This window comes from Carcharodon carcharias, chromosome 11, assembly GCF_017639515.1.
Source record: "Carcharodon carcharias isolate sCarCar2 chromosome 11, sCarCar2.pri, whole genome shotgun sequence".
In the NCBI taxonomy this organism is placed as follows: Eukaryota; Metazoa; Chordata; class Chondrichthyes; order Lamniformes; family Lamnidae; genus Carcharodon; species Carcharodon carcharias.
Genome location: NC_054477.1, coordinates 76114844 through 76134602, shown reverse-complemented (window position 1 = coordinate 76134602; position 19759 = coordinate 76114844). Strand labels below are relative to the sequence as shown.

Here is a 19759-nt window from a genome sequence, read left to right as displayed (position 1 = left end):
TGTATGACAGGTGCTGAGGGACTAAGATCAATCTCAGCACACGGGTCTGTACTTTATGATCTGGGTAGTTTGCTCATGCTAGAGGCCAGGTGCCACACAGGCATAGTGCATTCAATACAGGGATGGATGTAGCCAATGCAGATCATCAAACAGGTCATTGGATCTGAGGATGAACATGTTTTTTTTTAGCATACTGTCCACTAGGCTGTCCCGCTTCAAGTCAGCTTGCGTGTGTATACCCAGGATTTCCAAGGCTTTCACCTTTGTCAAGGCATAGTTGCCTTAATTTACGTGAAAAGGCACATGCTCATATCTACCAAAGTCTATGTGGATGGGGTTACATTTAGTAGCATTTAACTGCATATTGTTTTCCCTAAGCCATTCATTGAGGGCATGAGAATTTGCTGAACCTCACTGACCGCACACTGCAGCCTAGACTCCGCGACCGTCATGTCGTCCGTGTATTTCCAGTATTTGAGGCCAGAAAAAGAGAGCATCAATAATGAGAATTAGCAAAAGAATTGGTCCTTGCTGAGTGCCCTGAGGCACACCTGCTGTTAATTGAACACTTTTGGTCAGATAGTCATGGTATCTGACACACTGAGTGTGGTCAGTGAAGAAGTCAGCAATCCGTTGGAAAGAATCTCACATACATTTAACATAATCAACTTCATAACCACAACTGTACGATCAACCCTGTCAAACACCTTTGAAAAATCTGTTTTAATAGTGGTTGAGGTTGCTCCAAGCTTGTTGGCATTTTTACAAAAGAAGTTCACAACATCGACCAGACAGTGTGTTGTCAATCTTCCAGCCTTGCTACCAAACTGATGACAGTCAAGTAAAGGATTAATGTCTGATAGTAACCACTTAGTCATGAACTGCACCACAATCTTAGAGAAGTGATCTGTCAAGGCAATGGGCATAGCTTGACCATTGTTGCTGGTTGTTGGTTTGGCACTGGAACAACAATTGCTTGCTTCTGCTGACTTGGAACTACTCCCTAGGCAAAGGAAGCATTCAAGGCATTGCATAATGGAATACAAAACTCATAGATGAAAAATCAGATAATCTTGGCCAGAACTCAGTCTGGACCAGCTGACTTCCAAGATTTAACTCTCAAGAGCATTCAGAAGACATTCCACAGTTGGATCATAGGAGGCTCTCTCACTGGTAGAAATGTCGGTAATTGGGAAAGGTCCAGAGACAACTTATCACCAGTCTGCAAACCATCTATTAATGATGTGGCGATGGAGTGTGGCTGGAACGATGATGGATTAACCTTCTTCAACTGCATTACCTGGTCTCGTTGGAAGTGTGCTTTTGCATTTGCTATAGCACATTGGACCTTGTTACAGTACTCCTTCCACTCCTGGAGTCCCCACTATGAAAAGCAGATAAAAGATTGCACTCAAGGGGTAATTTAAACTTTGTCATTTTGATGAATTCGAATACTCCTACAAGGAAAGTATAAATTCAACGCCAACAGTAAAGGAGGTGTAAAATGTGTCATATTTAGTAGAAGCAGTAGAGGAATGGAGTACCTCGGGCCAAGAGTTGGAAGATATCCAATGACCAAGAGCTCAAAAATAAGAGTCCCTAATCAACCTCACCATATACTTCATTGATTCATTGTGCTGCAAATATTTAGTTTCATAATTAATTTGCTTTAGAATATAACTTTTAGTTTTAGGAATTGGAATTTTTTTTAAAGTAGATAATTGGAAAAACCTGATTAAGAAGCTAGAAATCAACCCTAAAGTGCAATCAAATCAAACAATCAATCCTGGGTTAACTACAAAACAAAAACAGAATTACCTGGAAAAACTCAGCAGGTCTGGCAGCATCGGCGGAGAAGAAAAGAGTTGACGTTTCGAGTCCTCATGACCCTTCGACAGAACTTGAGTTCGAGTCCAAGAAGTCTATTTGTAATAGAGTTTAATAGAGCCAGGTGGTCTACATAAGAGATTTAATTATTTATGTAGTTCCCAGATGAAAGAAGCTAGAAGCAGATGAACAAGGGAGTTCCTCATTGGGACCAGCAACTCTGGGAAAGAGGGTCATAAATTCCATTAGTGTTATAAATTATTCATATGGGTCACAGAATCAAAGGGTTTTTTTTAAAGGTGAAAGATGATTTGTTTGCACTTCTTTTTGGAATATCCCTAAACATGCCATGTTGCCATGGAGATGGGTGCTGGGGATTAGAAGGTTCTTCTGTTTAGTTTATCAGGGTGTATCTCATAGAAGGCAGTTTCAGATTTGGTTTCGTGTAGGTTGCAGCTCACTTGGAGTTGATGAGGAGAAAAGAAGCTGGAAGATTTGCTTAGCTTGAAGTTAGAGGAATAAATCTACATTGACTCTCACAGTGAAAGTCAGTTAGCCTTGTGGCAGAAAGCAGTCAGCCTGAGCAGTTAGCTTGGAAAGGGCTGTAAAGAAGCTGTGTACGTCCAAAGCCAGGGTAAGGAGCTGAGTCATCCATAGTCCTGAGGTCTTAAAAGAAAATTGGACAGTCAATTGGCCAAAAGCTAACGGAAAGATTCCCATGAAATTCTATACTTCAAAGAATAGCTGGAACAATAAGGAGAAATCAAAGTGAATTCCAGAGGGCTGTGGCACACCTTTGGGTTGGTCTCAGGAAAAGTGGTTGAACCTTCAAGATTTCAATAGATAATAGAACTCTTGGTGGGGGGGGGGGGGTGGGGGGGAAGTAAAAGTAAAATTGGATTCATAGCACATGTAATTGTAAACTATAAAGTGTTTGCTTTCTTTAACTTTTATATATACAATAAAGTTTTTGTTTAAAACATGAAATCTTGTGACATAATTTATTTTAATTAATCACTAGGTGTTCGAATTTCTCTTTAAACACTAACACTTCTTAGCGGGATCACAACAATTGGGATGGTGAAGCACTGGCAATCAGGAAGCCAGAAGATAGAGTTATGGTCACTATTACCCAGAGGGCACATGATCTCACTTTCTATGTAGTGGTGACCCAGGTTGGTTAAGACTTTACTCAAAACTGCATCAAAGCCATGAAGTTGATGCAATCTTCCACTGAGCTCATGAATGACAAGGGCTTTATTTACAAGTGAACATATATTCTGAAGAGTAAGCACTGGGAGAGGTGAGTAGGACAGGAAGGAGATTGGCAAGATTATGCCTCAGCTGGTGCATTGGATGGCAGGTTGGGATTGCTGCTCGTAATGAGGCAGCAAAGGGTGGCCTCTATGGGCCCTTCAGATGGTGCAAAGAGAGGCTCGGTAAGCTTATCTAAGAAGGAGTCAAGCCTGGGACAGTAGTAGGAAAGTAGAAAGGTTGAGGAATGCTGAAGGGTTGGACTGGGATTTCAGAGGACTGAGTACCTAAGTGAGGGAAAATTGATGATACAAGAGGTAACGAGAAAGGATGGAGGAAAAGATAGAAATAGAAGCGATGGGTTTGGGTCTGGAGTTGCAGCCAAATATGCATGCAAACAGACATAGGGAAAACACAAGTTACACAGCCTGGTTATAAAGTAATTATGAGTAAACGATGAAGAAAGATGAGATAATTGGAGGGAGTCCAGAATTAAAGTCAAGGATCCCACGGTGGGATTAAGTTCACGTAGGAAGAGTGAAGTTGGCATGGGTCATCTATGAACTATTGTCCAAGTTGAGGGACAGATGTGGTGGGAGTGAAGTCCAGAAGCTAAGGGTACAGGATCAGAAGACACAGTGATGGAGACCTTTCCAAAGGAATGAAGGATCAGGTGTGTGCAGAGTTGGTTGTGGTGCAGAAAAATAGTGGCCAAGTGGAAGGTCACCATAACATCCAGGAGCTGCAGAGAAATATACTTGGACCCAGGAGTATGAATCTCTATACATGAACCAGACTGTAGCTGAAGTTGGGAAACCAATAAAGTAGCCACAGGCTCAGCAAGTAACATCAGCAACAAAAACAGAATTACCTGGAAAAACTCAGCAGGTGTGGCAGCATCGGCTGAGAAGAAAAGAGTTGACGTTTCGAGTCCTCATGACCCTTGGACAGAACTTGAGTGAGTCCAAGAAAGGGGTGAAATATAAGCTGGTTTAAGGTGTGTTGGGGGGGGGGGGTTTGGGTGGGGGGAGAGAGAGAGAGAAGTGGAGGGGGTTGGTGTGGTTGTAGGGACAAACAAGCAGAGTAACATCAGCAGGAGGAGGAAGAGCTGCAAGCTGATTAAATTAAATATAAGTAACAGAGCAGCAGAGAAGAAACACAGAAGCCAAGTCTTGTGGTGTAGTCCAGTATAGAAGTGCAGTGTTGATCTTCAGAGATGTCTAAGAATCTGGAAGCCAAATTTAAAAGATCCAGTGCCCTCACTGAGAAAAGCCCAGAGTAGGCATGATTGGGGGATGGGCAGCAGCAGCTTAAACTAAATTAGGGTCAAAAAGCATTCACTTAGAGCCAGAAAACTTGAACAGTGGAAAAGAGGAATTTGGGGGAGATAAGTCAAAATATGGCACTGGATGGCAAAGGAAAGAGGTGCACAGTAAGGAGCTCCCTTAGGAACTGATCGCTTAGGAGTCATCTAGCATATGACACTGGGAATAATCTAGAGATTTCTAACTTTTGAGGGCCTGCTTTTTAAAGTCCTCCTTACCTCCTGAAGCTCTGACTGCAGGACCTCAGTCTTTTTCCTTCCTCTGTCAATAGTTCCTTTCAAGACCACGAAGTCTGGCTATTCCCCCTTCGCCTACTACCCTCCTCAAAGTGCTCTATACCCTCTCAATGATGTTCTTTATTCTGCCAGTAGGGAGGCAACACAATAAGTGGAACACATGTAGCAGCAATGCAAACCTCATCGAAGTTAAACCTTAAAATTAATTCAGAAGCAGGTTTTCAAATCATTTGGTAAAAAAAAGGAATCCAGAAAGCTTAAAATGATGTGTTAAAAAATATTGTCATACATGCTGGGAAAGACTGGGCATTTCAAGTTGGGGCATCCAGAAGTTTACAACCTCTGAGTGTTAGAAGTAGGAAAAATAACAGAGGCCGAGGTGGGAAGCTTTAATGAAAGTTAATACATGCCTTTAATCATGTTACTTTGAAATGTGGATCTTTCTTTTTTATATTGTAAACCTTAATTTTACATTGGAAAGTTCAATTAGAAGAAAAATGGCTTTTTTTCTGGAGCAATTCAAGTAGTTCAGGTTCTGATTTGCATTATTTGTAGTTTTTTGATTTTGTACCTACGGAATTGTGATTTCTTGAGCATAAAAGTTAAGCAATTAAAAATTGGCACATTGAAGTCATCAAGTCTGACATGCAAAATGCAGCACAACAAATAGGAAATGCACAGTGTCATACTAATTTTTCAAATAAAAAGCATTTTATAATCAAAGGTTATTGGGCATAGGCGGAATGTGGAGTTGAGGCCACAATCAGATCAGCCATGATCTTATAGAATGGCGAAGGAGTTTTGAGGGGCCAAATGGCCTACTCCTCCAAATCATATGTTCACATGTATTTTATTTCAAGAAGCCAATTATTACAGATTACAGAAAAGCTAACAAACCTTTAAACAAAACATTGATTTAGTAATTAAGAATTCAATTTCTTTTTCAGGAAAAAAAGTTAACATTTTCCGTTTGATATTAGAATGACAAATATTCAAGACAACATTTGCAGGGGAGTACAATCACACTAGAGCTGTCCATCTTTATACAGTAGTTGAACATTTCAGAGTGGGGACAAACATGGATCAAAGCTGGTAAAGCTGGGCAGTGGACAGCAGTAGCTATCTCACCTTTCACATGGATGTTTTTGGTTGCATTTGCCTTCTGGGAAACACTGGTAGCCTGTTTGCATTGGCATCAGCCCATCCCTCCCTCTGCAAGTGTGCGCTGTGGGGTTTGTCAGAGGAAACTAGCTAACAAAGTTCCAGCATGAGTTCAGACTTCCGCCTGCCTAGCCCTGACTCCCTTTCTACCAGCAAAGTAATTGTTGCTTCCCAGCCCTTTTGCTTCCTTAATCCACTCATCTTCCCTCCCTTAAACCACAACAGAGACTTAAGCATAACTGGTGCATAATCAACCTCATTATTGATTACCACATTTGTAGCTGCATAGATGATTTGCTAAAATGTTTGCATTTGCAGGCAAGACCAGAAGGTATAACTTGGAAGTATGGCACACTGGTCACAACCTTACTAGCATCTTATGATATGAAGATGCAGAATCCATGAAGCTTATGTGGGTTGTTACGCTAACCTCATCAATTTGAGTATATCCTCTTGTATCTCAGCATGAGAATTTCTTACAGATCTTCTTTCATTCTGCTCCAGTTGTATAGATGAATTTATTTTGGATACCTATAACTTCCCAAAGCAATGGGCCTCATTAAGTCTCAGGTGCTGTTACTAAGCAGCCGGTTCAGTTTAGAATACAGCCTTGTAGCAGAACCCATAACTGAGTATTAAGATTAAAAACTCCCATTTAATTTGCCTTTCATACAGCTCAGCAAGAGAACAAAGGAATGAAGTAGTACTTTAGAGTTACATTAACTCCAGTGACCTGGAAGAAAGCTTGTGCACAACCAAAAATACAGCTTGGTGCATCATCGTTCTCCTCAATCTGATGCAACACAGAGCTCTCACATGTATAAGCCACAAGTGGATCTCAAACTTTGCACAAGAAGGGCTTCACCATAAGCAATCTTAATAAAGGTTCAGTCTTGCTTTTTGCAGTTAAATAAGGACAAATTCTCACACAACAAAGTATGTTTAGGTGCATCAGCAAAAGCCAAACCCTTCACCAATATTCATTCTCAACCTTCAAAACTCCCTAACATAGCTCAACCCTGTGCACCATCTCTATACTGACAGAAAGTTTAAAAGGGAAAGTTTACTGACACAATGTTTAAAAGGTGCAGATCATCATACCATTTTTATAGTGTGGCAAAGCTTACAGAAATTCTGGGTGTGCTGTTTTACAAAGATGAGAACATTATATTGCTGTGGTATCATGAAAATCACCAAGTTTAATGATATAAGTTATTACAACAGTTGACTTTCTTTACACTGCCAATTACAACTATGTTTATGCTGTGACAAAGGTCAAGTAAGAGCCTCTAAACACTCTGGCTTTGGTACATTTTGTTCCTGTATATTAAAATTTCTTACTTTTGTTATGCCATAGCTATCTTTGAAGTGTGACAGTAAAATGTGTTATGTCTGAAAGGTGATGAACTTGAAGTGTGCACGTAAATTTCCGAAGACATTACTAGTAGATCTGTTGTGGTGTTGTTCAAGGTTGGAAGCTTTAATAATAGGGGCGTTTCACCAATTAATATTCCAGGAATATTGACGTATAACTAAGTGACCTGTGAAAGAGGCATGGGGTTTGCAGTACTGGAATGAGACTTCACTGTCTAGCAGTACTTTGAGAGAGGACATAGGTCAGGGAGCATCAGGAGACAAGTGCTGGAATTCCAGCAACACTGAAGTAGTTTCCAGAAAAAGAGATCACTGGGGAACAGGTGCTGAGGATAGAAAATGTTGGGTTAGGTAGTTTCAAGGTCCAGGGGTTCTGGAATCTGGTAGCAAAGAGATTGAGGGGTGTTCTGGGATTGGAATAGGAGGAAGGCAGGGTGAGGGGAAAGAGTCTGGAAAGGTTTTATGGTCTAGCAGCAGCAAGTTTCAGGCATTGGTGGAATAGTTTGGCAGTACAGGGTATCGGATACTGTTAGGTTTTACCAGTACTGGGGGAGAGCATGGTCCAGCAGTCTTGTTGCGTAGGAGCCAATGGAGAATAGGATCCAAACAGTGCTTAGCAACTTTTAGGCCAAAAGACTGCAATAATCCACCACGTTCATGACCATCAAAACCCTTCTTCCACTTTGAGAAACTCCTCTCCCTAGTGCTTTGCCTGTTGTCAGGTAATTGTTATCCTCAATTTCCTCCTTTAAAGAAATTAAGGATAAACATTTCGCTTCTTAAAATTAATGCAAAATCAGCAGCTGGGGATGTGCAATTTCCCAATATGCGTTTCTGGCGTACGCCTGAAATGTAGATAAGTATGTTCCTGAAGTTAAGATACAAGTCGGGGTGAACTCTGAAGCAGCAATTAGATCCTTGGTTTGTAAAAAAGCTGAAAGGGCCAGTAAAGCAAAGATGAGAATGAAGGAATAGTGGTTAACACGTTTCAGGGTTATTTGTTTGAGCCACTATTTGAAATACTATTCCAAACTCTTTTGAGATAAGCTCTTTCAATAGTATTGCACTTGAGCTACTCATGTATAATTCGTAAACAGAGGCCTAGTATAGGGTACTACCCTGTCTGCCTGAACAACTGTGGAATAGTCTTTGGAGGAGGCTCTCTAATGAGGTCAGCAAGGTGGTAAAACACATTTCATAATAGTACTAAAAATAAAAACAAAAAACTGCGGATGCTGGAAATCCAAAACAAAAACAGAATTACCTGGAAAAACTCAGCAGGTCTGGCAGCATCGGCGGAGAAGAAAAGAGTTGACGTTTTGAGTACTCATGACCCTTCAACAGAACTAGGTAGTTCTGTTGAAGGGTCATGAGGACTTGAAACCTCAACTCTTTTCTTCTCCGCCGATGCTGCCAGACCTGCTGAGTTTTTCCAGGTAATTCTGTTTTTGTTTTTCATAATAGTACAATTGCTACAATTAACAAACTAAGACCACAAATGATAAATCCCAAAGGCTGATTATTCTGAAAGCAAAAATTGATAATCATTCTTGCCTGACTTACCTTCTTTATCTCTGAGAGTTAAGGTAATAAATTTACTGACAAACAGCAACATGAAAACTGCCCATCCACACACAGCCAGCAGCAAGCATCGGTGCCGCATGTTTTCAGACATAAGCCATCGCCCGCATGTGTTCTGCAAAAGAAATAGAATATTTAAAGAGTAATTACAGCATTATCTATATCCCCAATCTGCAGACTCAGAAGGAAAAACAAGCATAAAAGACACTAAGCTTACATTTACAGCATTGTGTCCATCAGTTTTTCAACTTAATCAATTCAAAATGATTTCTGGAGTGAAAGAAACATTATTCATAATATGTAACAATTTAAAACTGATTTTCCCCCCATTACCATTGAGCTTTCCTTGCTTTGGGACATTTTATTAACTTAAAGGTGCTATATAAACACAAGTTTATTTTTTCCCATTTTGTACTTTAATTAAATGTACCAGATTATTTATTAATTTAGAGATTTATGTCATTATGAAACAAGAAAAAGCCATCAAACCTATTGAAGCCCATAGCTCTATAACATTTAACGTGCTCATCAAAAATGCACCTTATTGTGCTTTGAATAATATAGAATGTTTTGCCTCTAACTTGCTCAGTAGATTATTTCAAGTATTTATCACTGATAACTGATATTTGTTCTAATTTCATTAATTTCCATTGTGACTCATGTTACAATTTTTAGTATACTTTAAAGTGATAATTCAAGATCTTTTTGTTGAATAATGGTTTAAATCAAACACAGTATTCTTCAGTATTGTTTGATCAACACTTATGAAACTTTACCATAATTTCTACAGAATTATTTTCTAATGATTTGGCTAGATGGTCTTGAAAACAATATTATGCTATTTAATGCTTCTTTACATAGTCTAAAACTGAAAGTGACTTGTCTACCATTATTTCCAGGTCCCTTTCCAAGTTACTTTGTACTAATACAATTCCATGTACCTCAATTTTTCAACATGTAATACTTTATATTCATCAGTATTAACTTTAAATTGTCATGTATCTGCCTAATTGCATAATACTGTTGGTTTGAACGTTCATTTTACCTTCATTCAACCTTTGTGAGCCTTCACTCAAAATTTTTCCACAGTCTAACACTACCCTTTTCATGAACACTCTTCTGTACTTATTAACCAGTTTGTTATTCAGTTCCATGTTCTCCCTGGATTCTTGGGGTTTTCAATTTAAATAGAAGCTTTTTTCCCCTCATTTGAAATATTGTTAAAAGCTCTCTAAACTAGATCATAGGGAATTCCTGTGTCCTTTATCTATATAATCCTCAGTTTCCAGAGTAAGGCTAAAACGAATACTATTAATCTTCTGTATAAAGGAAAAACTCACAAGCACTAATAAGTTGGTTCTTAATGAAGGATCAGCTATTAAGCCTTGAACATTACTGACAGTTCAACTGGAGAAACAACCAAAATACGCAACAACATTTGCCTAAATGAAAGTTTGCTAAAATGAGGTCTCATTGCATAGTGAATCTGGTTTCACCATCACAATGGTGAGGATTAGACTGATACATAGGAAGTTTAATTCTAGGAAGGAACTCAATGACCTGCTGTGTAGAACAGTGGAGATATAATATACACATACACACAGGGAGGATGTACGGTAAATTGTGTGCAAAAGGATTGATGGTAGTGGCAGGAATTAGGAAGATATTGCTGAAGGCAAAGGATGAAAGATCCCCAGGATCAGCAAAAGCTCACTGACAGCATCAAGAGAATATGATAGTTCCTTTTCTATAGTTCCTTTCAAATCCTTTGAGTTTTCTGAAACTGATGGAAGATTTCAAAAGAATTGTAAGGAGAATCTCATTAAGAAGTTACTCTAAGAGCTGATCAATACACACATCCTAGTGGTCTTTCAATCATTTCCTCCAGTAATTACTCCCAAATGTTGTCACTGTGCTGATCTTTATAGACATAGTTATCCTTACAATCCATCACTTTTTAATCTTTTGTCAGTTTGAGAATAACAGTAAAAGATTTAAAAGCAGTATTTAAAAAGACCTATGTTACAAGATTGTTTTGCTCCTCCTGAACAGCAGATCTGTAACAGCATGTGGTCAGTGGTCTGGGAGAGAATTCAAGTCAATTAATTTTAGTTGACAATTCAATGCAGTACTGAGGAAGTGTAACATTGGCCTAGAATTTACGATGTCAATTACAGTCAGACCATCAGCACTCAGCATTATAATGGACAGAATCTGATAACAAATTCTGGAATAACACTTGCACATTTAAACATGGAAATTTAGACGTTGGTGTCAGAGATACATTGCTCCTCCACAGGGCGTGCTGTTGAAATCCTTGCTGATAGATTTGTCATTTGGCAATGGCATGATCTTGGTGCACTTGCCCACTAGTTCCATGCTAAAAACAGCTTTGAAAAGTTAAGGCTGGTGCCTTCACAATTTTGTGGGTTTCTAACACCATGATAAATACAGCTGAACAACCTTTTTAGCCCTGTAAAATTAATTTTACAAGTATTGAATCTCATTTCCTTGGAAGAAAATTAGTGTGGGAGATAGTTTCTTGAATAAATTTCACTTCACTTTGTCTGTCTGTTTCTTGTATTTTTGTTTCTTAATCCCATGTGTAGTTACCAATCTTTATTGTGCTTTCTGTGCATTTTTACAACCAGGTTAACAAGGGTGAACTGAATCTTACCTTTGTCTACTCCTGAATTGGTTATAACAGAGTTTTGAATTTAAAAAGGAAGTGATATTACCAATTTAATACAAATTTAACTGTGTATAGCTCGGTGCAAGAAATAAGCCAGCCAGGTTCCTTAAGTTAACAATAATTAGTTTTATTGCTAAAACTCAGGTAAAGATGCAAAAATTAACAAAAGTTTAAAATGTACAAATATGTCCAACTACCCATTAATACAAAAACAACACATATACAATCTGAAACCATCTCTACCAACACCACCAACCACCGCCCCCCCCACCACCCCAACCCGAAGGATGAAAAGAAAACTGCAGAGTATCAGGGATTAAACAAGTAAAAGCAGAAAAAAAAATCAGAGTATCCTATTGCTTGTTTACTGCTGAAGGATCCTTTTCCACTGTGGAGCAGTCTGTGGCTGGTTGACTCAGAATTCAGCTTTAAGAACTTTTGGTTTGCAGCAATGAGGTCTTTGGGTGGGTTTTTTAAATCACAAACAACTCAGCTTTGATAAGAGAGGTTTCAGAAGATAGAGAGATGGGGTAAGACTGTTGTCCCTATGGTAGTCTCTCTGACGATACAAAATCCAGTACTTTTTCACCCAAGAAATGGATTACGTGACCTCTTTCTGAGAGCTCCATAAAGACTGTGTCCCCCTAAAAGCAGCTCATGTCCTACACAAATGCAACATAGTAGCTGCTGTAGGCCAGTGACTTTTGCTTAGGAAAAGTATTCTTTTCAAAACAGTTCAATGCATATGTATTTCCAGCTGATGACATTATAAATTAAAATTTAATATAATACATCCTCATAACACTTCAGGGAACAAAACGTGACTTGTAGGCATGTTTCATTACAAGGTGTCAAAAATAATAATGGAAAAAATAGGAAACACATGCACACCTAAAGTTCAAGTAATACAGCTGAAATCTTTATCAATCTTGGGAGCCAGGTAATTCTGACCAGAGTTAAATTCTAGACAGAGCATCAGTTATCTTATTGTTTCGCCCTGCAATGTGGGCAATCTTTAAGCAATAGGGCTGTAATAAAAAACTCCACTAAGATAGCCTGGCATTCTGGTTTTGAATTTTTTCACAAAGGTTAGGTGGTTGAGATCAGTATATACTAAGGTCGCCCATATCCGTGGCAACATATACTTCAAAGTGTTTAAGAGCCAGTAATATTCCCAGGGTTTTCTTCTCCACAGTGGAGTATCTCTTTTGGTGTAGATTTAACATTTTGGAGAAGTACCTGACTGGCCTCTCTATGCCCTTCTTAGAGCAGGACTCCCATGTCACTAGCATCAATAACTATCTTGAAGAGCTTATTGAAGTTTAGGGTGGCCAGCACTGGTTTGCTGATTAAGATAGCTTTCAGCCTTTCAAAAGCTGCTTGGCACTCCCTTGACCACACTACCCTCAATTTCCCACAACAGGTGCATCATTGGGGCAGCTATAATGCTGAAGTTTGGGGCAAATTTGCGATAGAAGCCACATATCACTAAAAACTGCATGATTTTCTCATTTAGTCTTGGGGGTGGGCAAGTCCATCAATGCCTGCACTTTTGCTGTTCTTGGCAACATCTGTCCCTGACCCACTATATGTCCTAGGTGTGTTGCTCAGGTTTTTTCAAACTCGCTCTGTGCAAGATTTACCACTAAATCAGCTATTATCTTCCGAAAAGGGCTTCCAGCTGTTCCAAGCGTCCTTCCAAGTGTCACTGTATACTACAGTGGGTCAAAAAGTACACCACACAAGTTAGGCAGCCCGGCCACTACCTGGTTCATTAACCTCTGGAAGACAGTACTTGGTATTGGAAAAGGCTGCCTGGGATGACAGAGGCCAATATTTCTTACCCCGGGTGTCAAGGGAAACTGTCAGTATCTCTTCAGCAGATCTACTTTTGTTATAAATGGGGCCCTTCCTACCCTGTCAATTGAGTCCTCCAGATGAGGAACTGGGTAGGAGTCACCCTGGTCACTGCATTAACCTTTCTGTAGTCAATGCAAAGTCTGGTTAATCCATTGAGCTTAGGCTGTAGCATGACTGTGGAATTTCAACAAGTGTGACTGGGTCCAATCAGGTTGTTTTCCAACAAGAACTGGGTTTCTGCTTTCACCTGGGCTAGGTTCTCGGTACCTAGGCCATAACGATGCTGTTTTATGGGAGAGGTCTCTCCTATATCTAAATCATGTATGATTTAGGGGTTGTACATCCTGGTTTGTCCCTCACTCTTCTTTAAACACTGTAAGCAGCCTGTCAGGTTTCCTTTCCGCTTTGCATTTAAATAGGATAATACAGCATCTAATCTCTCTAATAGTTCAGTGTCAGTTAACCAGATACTAGGGGGTTCAATTTGGGAATTGACAGGCCGACCTCTGCCTCATACTCACTATCCTTACAGCCTGACAGACTTGTGTTTTTTAATCCTCCTTCCAGCGGTGGTACTGTTTAAGCATGTTGATGTCACACAGCCTGGTCTTTTTTCTGCGGTCTGGGTATCAATTAAATAATTCATCAATCCATTTTGCTTCTCTATGAGCCACTGAACCGGGCTTTCTGCGGTTCACCCTGTAAGGGTAGTAACACTAACACACGGAGCCTTGGTTGAAACGTTTGGTTCTTGACGTACTTGTCTGCTCGTTTTTTCATGACTACCGGTGAAATTTCAAGGTGCTCCTTGGCTATGTTATAGACTCTCGTGAGCCACTTCTAGAATACAGATACGTAATCCAACATAGAAGATTTGTCTCTTTGCTTTAAGAACTTTTCCTTGATTAGTTTCAGAAGACTTCTTTCCTCATGTCCATAGACTAATTCAAAGGCACTAAAGCCAGTGGACTCATTGGGTGAATCCCAGATGGCAAACTGAAGAAACCCCAGTACTTTGTCCCAGTCATGGGGGTAATCAAGATAGTATGTCCTGATCATTGTCTTAAGGATCTGATGTATCATTCTAAAAGCCCCTTGTGACTGTTGATGGTAGGCTAATGAGGACTTTAGCCAGGTCATACCCAGATTACTCAATGACTTTCTGAAAATTTCTGGACATAAATTAGTACGCTGATCCAACTGGATCGCAGCTGGTAATCTGCATCAGGCAAAGAACTGGGTTGACTTCTCTACCACTACCTTGGCAGAAATAGTTCTCGGAGGATGACCTCTGAGATGTAGCCACATCCATAATAGTGAGGGTATACTGATGGCCCCCTTTTGTTTTCAGCAGGGGTCCCACACAATCTAACAATATCTTCTTGAATGGCTCTCCAAAAGCTAGTTTGGGAATCAGGGGTGCTAGTTTTATTACAGGTTGGGGTGTTCCCACAGTTTTACAGAACTGCATCATGTCCTTGTGGAGGCATGGCCTGTAAAATGCTGGTTTATGCGGGCCTGGGTCTTCCAAATATCCACATGCCCAGTCATGAGGATTCCATGGGCTATCCTCAATATCTCCCTAGGGTATCTGGCTGACACTATTATCTGGTAGACCACTGTCCACTCTTCACACTCAGGTCTGTGAGAGGGTCTCCACTTTCTCATTAGCACCCCATTTTTTAAATAATAGCACTGCGGAACTCCCTCTGCTTCAGCTTCAGCTTGGGCAGTTTGTCCTAAGTTTTTTAACTCTTGGTTAGCTGGCTGGGCCTGGACCGTGGAAAGCCTGCTTATCACTTCCTTTGAGTCATCCAAATCTTCAAAAAAAAAGGGTTTGGAAAACCAGACCGCAGAGTAATCCATCTGTGGTGCCAATTTAGCTTTTAATTACAGGGCTTGTTTGGCCATCCACTGGGTCACTACAGAGGCTGAGAAAATGCCAGGAACCTTTTCCTCTAACTGCTCTATTTCCTTGACTTCACGTGGTTTCTTTGAAACTACTGGGGAATCTACTACCTTCGCCCCTACCAAGTCATTTCCAAGGAGCAAGTCAACCCTGTCTACAGGTAAACCATGGACAATCCCCACGGTTACCGGCTCAGGCATTATGTTGCACTCTAGGTGCACCTGATACAAAGTATGGGTATATACTCACCACCGAGGCCATTTACTAAAACCTTGGCATTCAATGCACTCTCTGGTGGAAAGGTCATGTCTTTCCTCAGGAAAAGAGTTTGGTGGCCCCTGTATCCCTAAGTATGACTGCAGGTTTGCCTGTTTCACCTGAGGGGTATGGAGTCACTTTTCCTTTAGATAAGAAATTTTGATAACTCTCAGGGATCTTGTTCACCTCACCCGCACCCACAGTAATGTTTTTACCAGGACTTACTGGTCACAGTCATAGTTTTGTCTGCTGTGCTCTTGGTCAGGGCCTGCATTGACCTGGTGTAACCCCAACAAATTGTATAGGCTTTTCCTGTAACTTCTAGCAATCAGCATAAAGGTGCCCTATCTTACTGTAGTGGGAGCACATAGACTTCAGTGCATCATTTCTACTCTCAGCACTTTCTTTTTTGGCCTGAGGAAGGGACCACCTTGCTTTCCCAGTTTTCCCTTCTTGCCCCTAGCTGTTTGCCTTCCTACCTTCTAGTTATCTTCAGCTTGTGGGGTTGAAGAAAAAAGGGATTCCCTTGGGGGGATTGTGGACAAGCCATAGTCATCAGGCATCACAGTTGCTTGTATAGCTTTCGAAACCTTTTGGTTCTCCACATGTGTCTGCAGAGGTAGGGGGTGAGTTTTCAAATTCTTCAAGAACTACCTCTCTGAGACTTTCGTATGTGGCCTCTAATTTAAGTACCAGCATCCAGCCGTCAAAGGCAAGTTGCTCAACCCTCTCAAGCTCTATGTAAATTTGCTCGGGCTGTTTTCGGAGGTTTCAAATCTCTATCTATAAGCTTCAGGCACTAACTCAAAAACCTACAGGATAGCCTTTTTGGCCATCTCATAATCTGCGGAGATCTCCTCAGAAAGAATGTCATAAACCCTGTGGGCTTTGTCTGTTAACTGGCTTTGCATTTCAGCATCCAACCTTCCACAGGCCATTTCATACGTTTTGCAAATTTTCACAAATGAAATGAAAACTGCCTCTACATTCCTATCATATAGTTTTGGGGTTACTTGGGCAAATTTAAACAGCTTTGCACTTGGCTCTAAGTTGGGAGCAGGTCTCTCCCTATTGGTAATTTCCCTGGGTTCAGAGAAAGTTTCCCCTCTTAGTTCAAGTTGTTTTAATTGAAATTCTTTTTCTTCCCTTCAATCCTGCCCCTCTCTTTCCTTCTCCCCTCTCCTGCCCCTCTCTTTCCTTTTTCCCCTCTCCTAAAATTCTACCATTAGCCTCTTCTGTTCCAAATGTATTTTTGCTAAAACTAGCTTGTCTGTTTCTGGTTCTACGCCTTTTTCTACTCTTCCAATTCAATTTCACGATTGCTGGCCATTAGTTTTTGAATTGCTTGTTTCCTTGCTTTCAGTCGAAATTCTTAATCCAATCACCTAGCCACGCTTTTCAATTTGTCAACGGACAATGCCTTTAATCTACTTCAGGTTATTTCACTCTGTTCTAAAACACACTAGTCTCAAAAATGGGCATTTTGGTTAGTATGGGCTCATTCTAGTACACGAGTCTGGTGTTTTTAAATTATGTCTAGGAATTAATTAATTTCCACATCCAATTACACTCATTTGTCTATGGGTTCAAATGCCAGACATAAGCGCCCAAACACTTGCTATAACCAGGTTAGCAGGGGTAAAATGACTCCTTTCTTTGTCCTACTCCTGAGTTGGTTATAACAGAGTTTGAATTTAAAAGGAAGATAATATTGCAAATTTAATGTATATTTAACAGTGTGTGGTTCAGTGCAAGAAACAAGCCAATCAGGTTCTTTAAGTTAACGAATAAAGATTTAGTTTTATTGCTAAAACTTACCAAGGTAAAGGTGCAGAAATTATTTAAAAGTTTAAAATGTACTACGATGATCCCAGCTGAGGTTACCCTTGGACAAGCTTGATCCCAGAGTAGAACCCAGCTTGATGGATCCCAACTTTTATTTATTTGTGTAGATACATGGAGAGCAGCTGCTGAGTAAAGTCACAGGAGTCAGTTAAGGAACTTTTAACAAAAAAATAAAACATTTATTCAACAAGAAAAGATGAACTATATTACAATACTCCTTCACCCACAACTATACCTTTACAGATATATACAGATTTGTAAGGATAGCACAAGTTACAAAAGCTATATTATGCTGTACCATTAAGCAGCCTGTGGTCAGACAAAACACATTCCAAAACCAAGTGACAGGTGCCACCTCAAGCAAATGCTATGGATCTCTCCTCAACTCCCCCAAGACACTTGTCACACCGTGAGCCAATCAGTCTCATTGAACTCTGTCTTTCACATGAGGGTTTCCAATCTCCACTCTCCAAGAACTTGCTTTGAGATCTTCTCCCAAACTGACACTTTCTCTCAGACGCCTTCCACAAGGGTTCACCTCCAGGGTTTCTAACTCTCCTTCTGATGTTCCTCTTCCCTGGGTCACCACATGCATTTGAGTTGTCTTCCACGCACTGTCAGCTGTCAACAACAGTACCACTGCTTCACTTGCCCACAGCAAGAGTTACAGACTTTCAGTTGTCTCTTTGGACCTTCTTGCCTCTTGTAAGTTATTCTCACTTTAAATCTGCTATCTGCAGCTTTTGTCTCTTTAAATCTGAAGCTTGGAGACTTCCTCCCTGCCCCAGGACCTTTTCGAAGTTTCTGTCCTCCCTTTGACTATAAGTTTGTCTTGGGGCTGTCCCCTGTTCCATTCCCTTGGATTCTTGGGGTTTTTCTTTAGCTTGGGACTCGCTATCTGCCCCCTTTGCTCCAGTCTTTCCTGTAGTTACTTTCAACCAACTTTAGCTTGGGCCAGGCTATCTGCCCCTTCTAGGTTGCTTCTGCTTGACAGTTGTCTTCAAACCAACTGAATTCGAACTTCCAAAACAAACTGCTGTTTCTAGTTTGTGTGTGTGTGTGTGTGTGTGTGTGTGTGTGTGTTTGTGGCAGGGACCAACCTCCCTGGACCCTTGTTGCTAGGCAACAGCCCAATTCTTCCACCCTTGTTTGTTTACCTTAGCTGCAACAATCCCAAGAGCCTCATTAGAAATGCAGGCACCTTTTAAAAGTGAAACTAAAACTCAATTTGACCTTTTCTTAACACAGATTTAGGAATACAAATTAAACTTAAAAATTACAGCTAAAACTCATTCCTAACATTCAAAAATACAAATATAACTTACATAAACTATCTCCATTGCCTAACATGTACAAATATGTCCAACTACCCACTAACGCAAAAAACACACAATCTTCCTACCCCATCCCTCTCACAAGCATGCAAAAAAGTAAAATTTTGCAGAGTTTCAGGTATTTCATATTGGCAAAATACAAGTAAAGTCAGAAACAAAAATATTCACGGAGCGTCCAGATGCTTGTTTACAGCTGAAGTGTCCCTTTCCATTGTGGAGCAGGCGATCTGCAGTCATAGCCGATGATTTGGAATTCTGCTTTAAGAACTGTCAATTTGCAGCAATGAGGGGGGTTTTTCAAATCAAAACAACTCAGCTTTGATAAAAGAGGTTTCAGAAGAGAGATGGGATAAGACTGTTGCCCCTGTGGCAGTCTCTCTGACAATACAAAATCCAGTATCTTTTCACCCAAGAGCTGGATCACATGACCTCTCTCTGACAGCTCTGTAGAGACTGTCTCCATAAAAGCATCCTGTGCCCTTTGCAAGTATAACATAGTAGCTGCTTTAAGCCAGTGTCCTTTGCTGAGGAAAAGTGTTCTTTTCAAAAAAGTTCAATATATGTGTTCCACTGATAATATTATAAATTAATATTTTACATAGCACATGTTCAGAACAACATCATTTAAATCTAATTTATATTTCTTGCTTTATACTTCTGGTTTGGACTCTGTGTCCCAGTGAGGATACTTCAATCTGATTGGTTGAAGAGTTTTGCTGCTGCTTGCCCTGCATACCACACTCATAGATCCCCAGTAGAAGGCGTTGTGCTGGCAAAAACACCAAACTAGAAGAAATTTTGTGGACAGCTGTCAGCAAGGTGAACAGTCAGTGTTGCTTGCTCCTTTGCTGCTGAGAGAAAAATCTGGGCTATTGTTGGAGGTAGTGCCTTTCAGGTGTGGAGTTCCTGCGATGTAAAAAATCCTATTCAACGAAGAGCAGGGGAATTTTCTTGGTGTCTTGGCCAAAATTATCCCTCAACCATTGCCATCAAAATAAATATCTGGCTATTTATCTCACTGCTTCTTACAAACTCTTGCTGTGCACAAATTGATTGCTGGATTGGCCTATAAAGCTCAACGGCTGCACTTTAAAAGTAATTAA

The 19759-nt window shown here is 40.3% G+C and overlaps 1 protein-coding gene across 2 annotated transcripts in view; it reads right to left on the bottom strand.

Moving 5' to 3' along the window:
- The window catches only part of chst10 (carbohydrate sulfotransferase 10), a 76432-nt gene that overhangs the window by 44062 nt on the left and 12611 nt on the right, over nt 1-19759 (bottom strand). For both annotated transcript variants that reach the window (XM_041198959.1, XM_041198960.1), the window contains exon 2: nt 8741-8873. In XM_041198959.1, the coding sequence (XP_041054893.1) occupies nt 8741-8852 (112 nt within the window). In that variant the 5' untranslated portion in view covers nt 8853-8873. The remainder of the gene's footprint in view (nt 1-8740; nt 8874-19759) is intronic.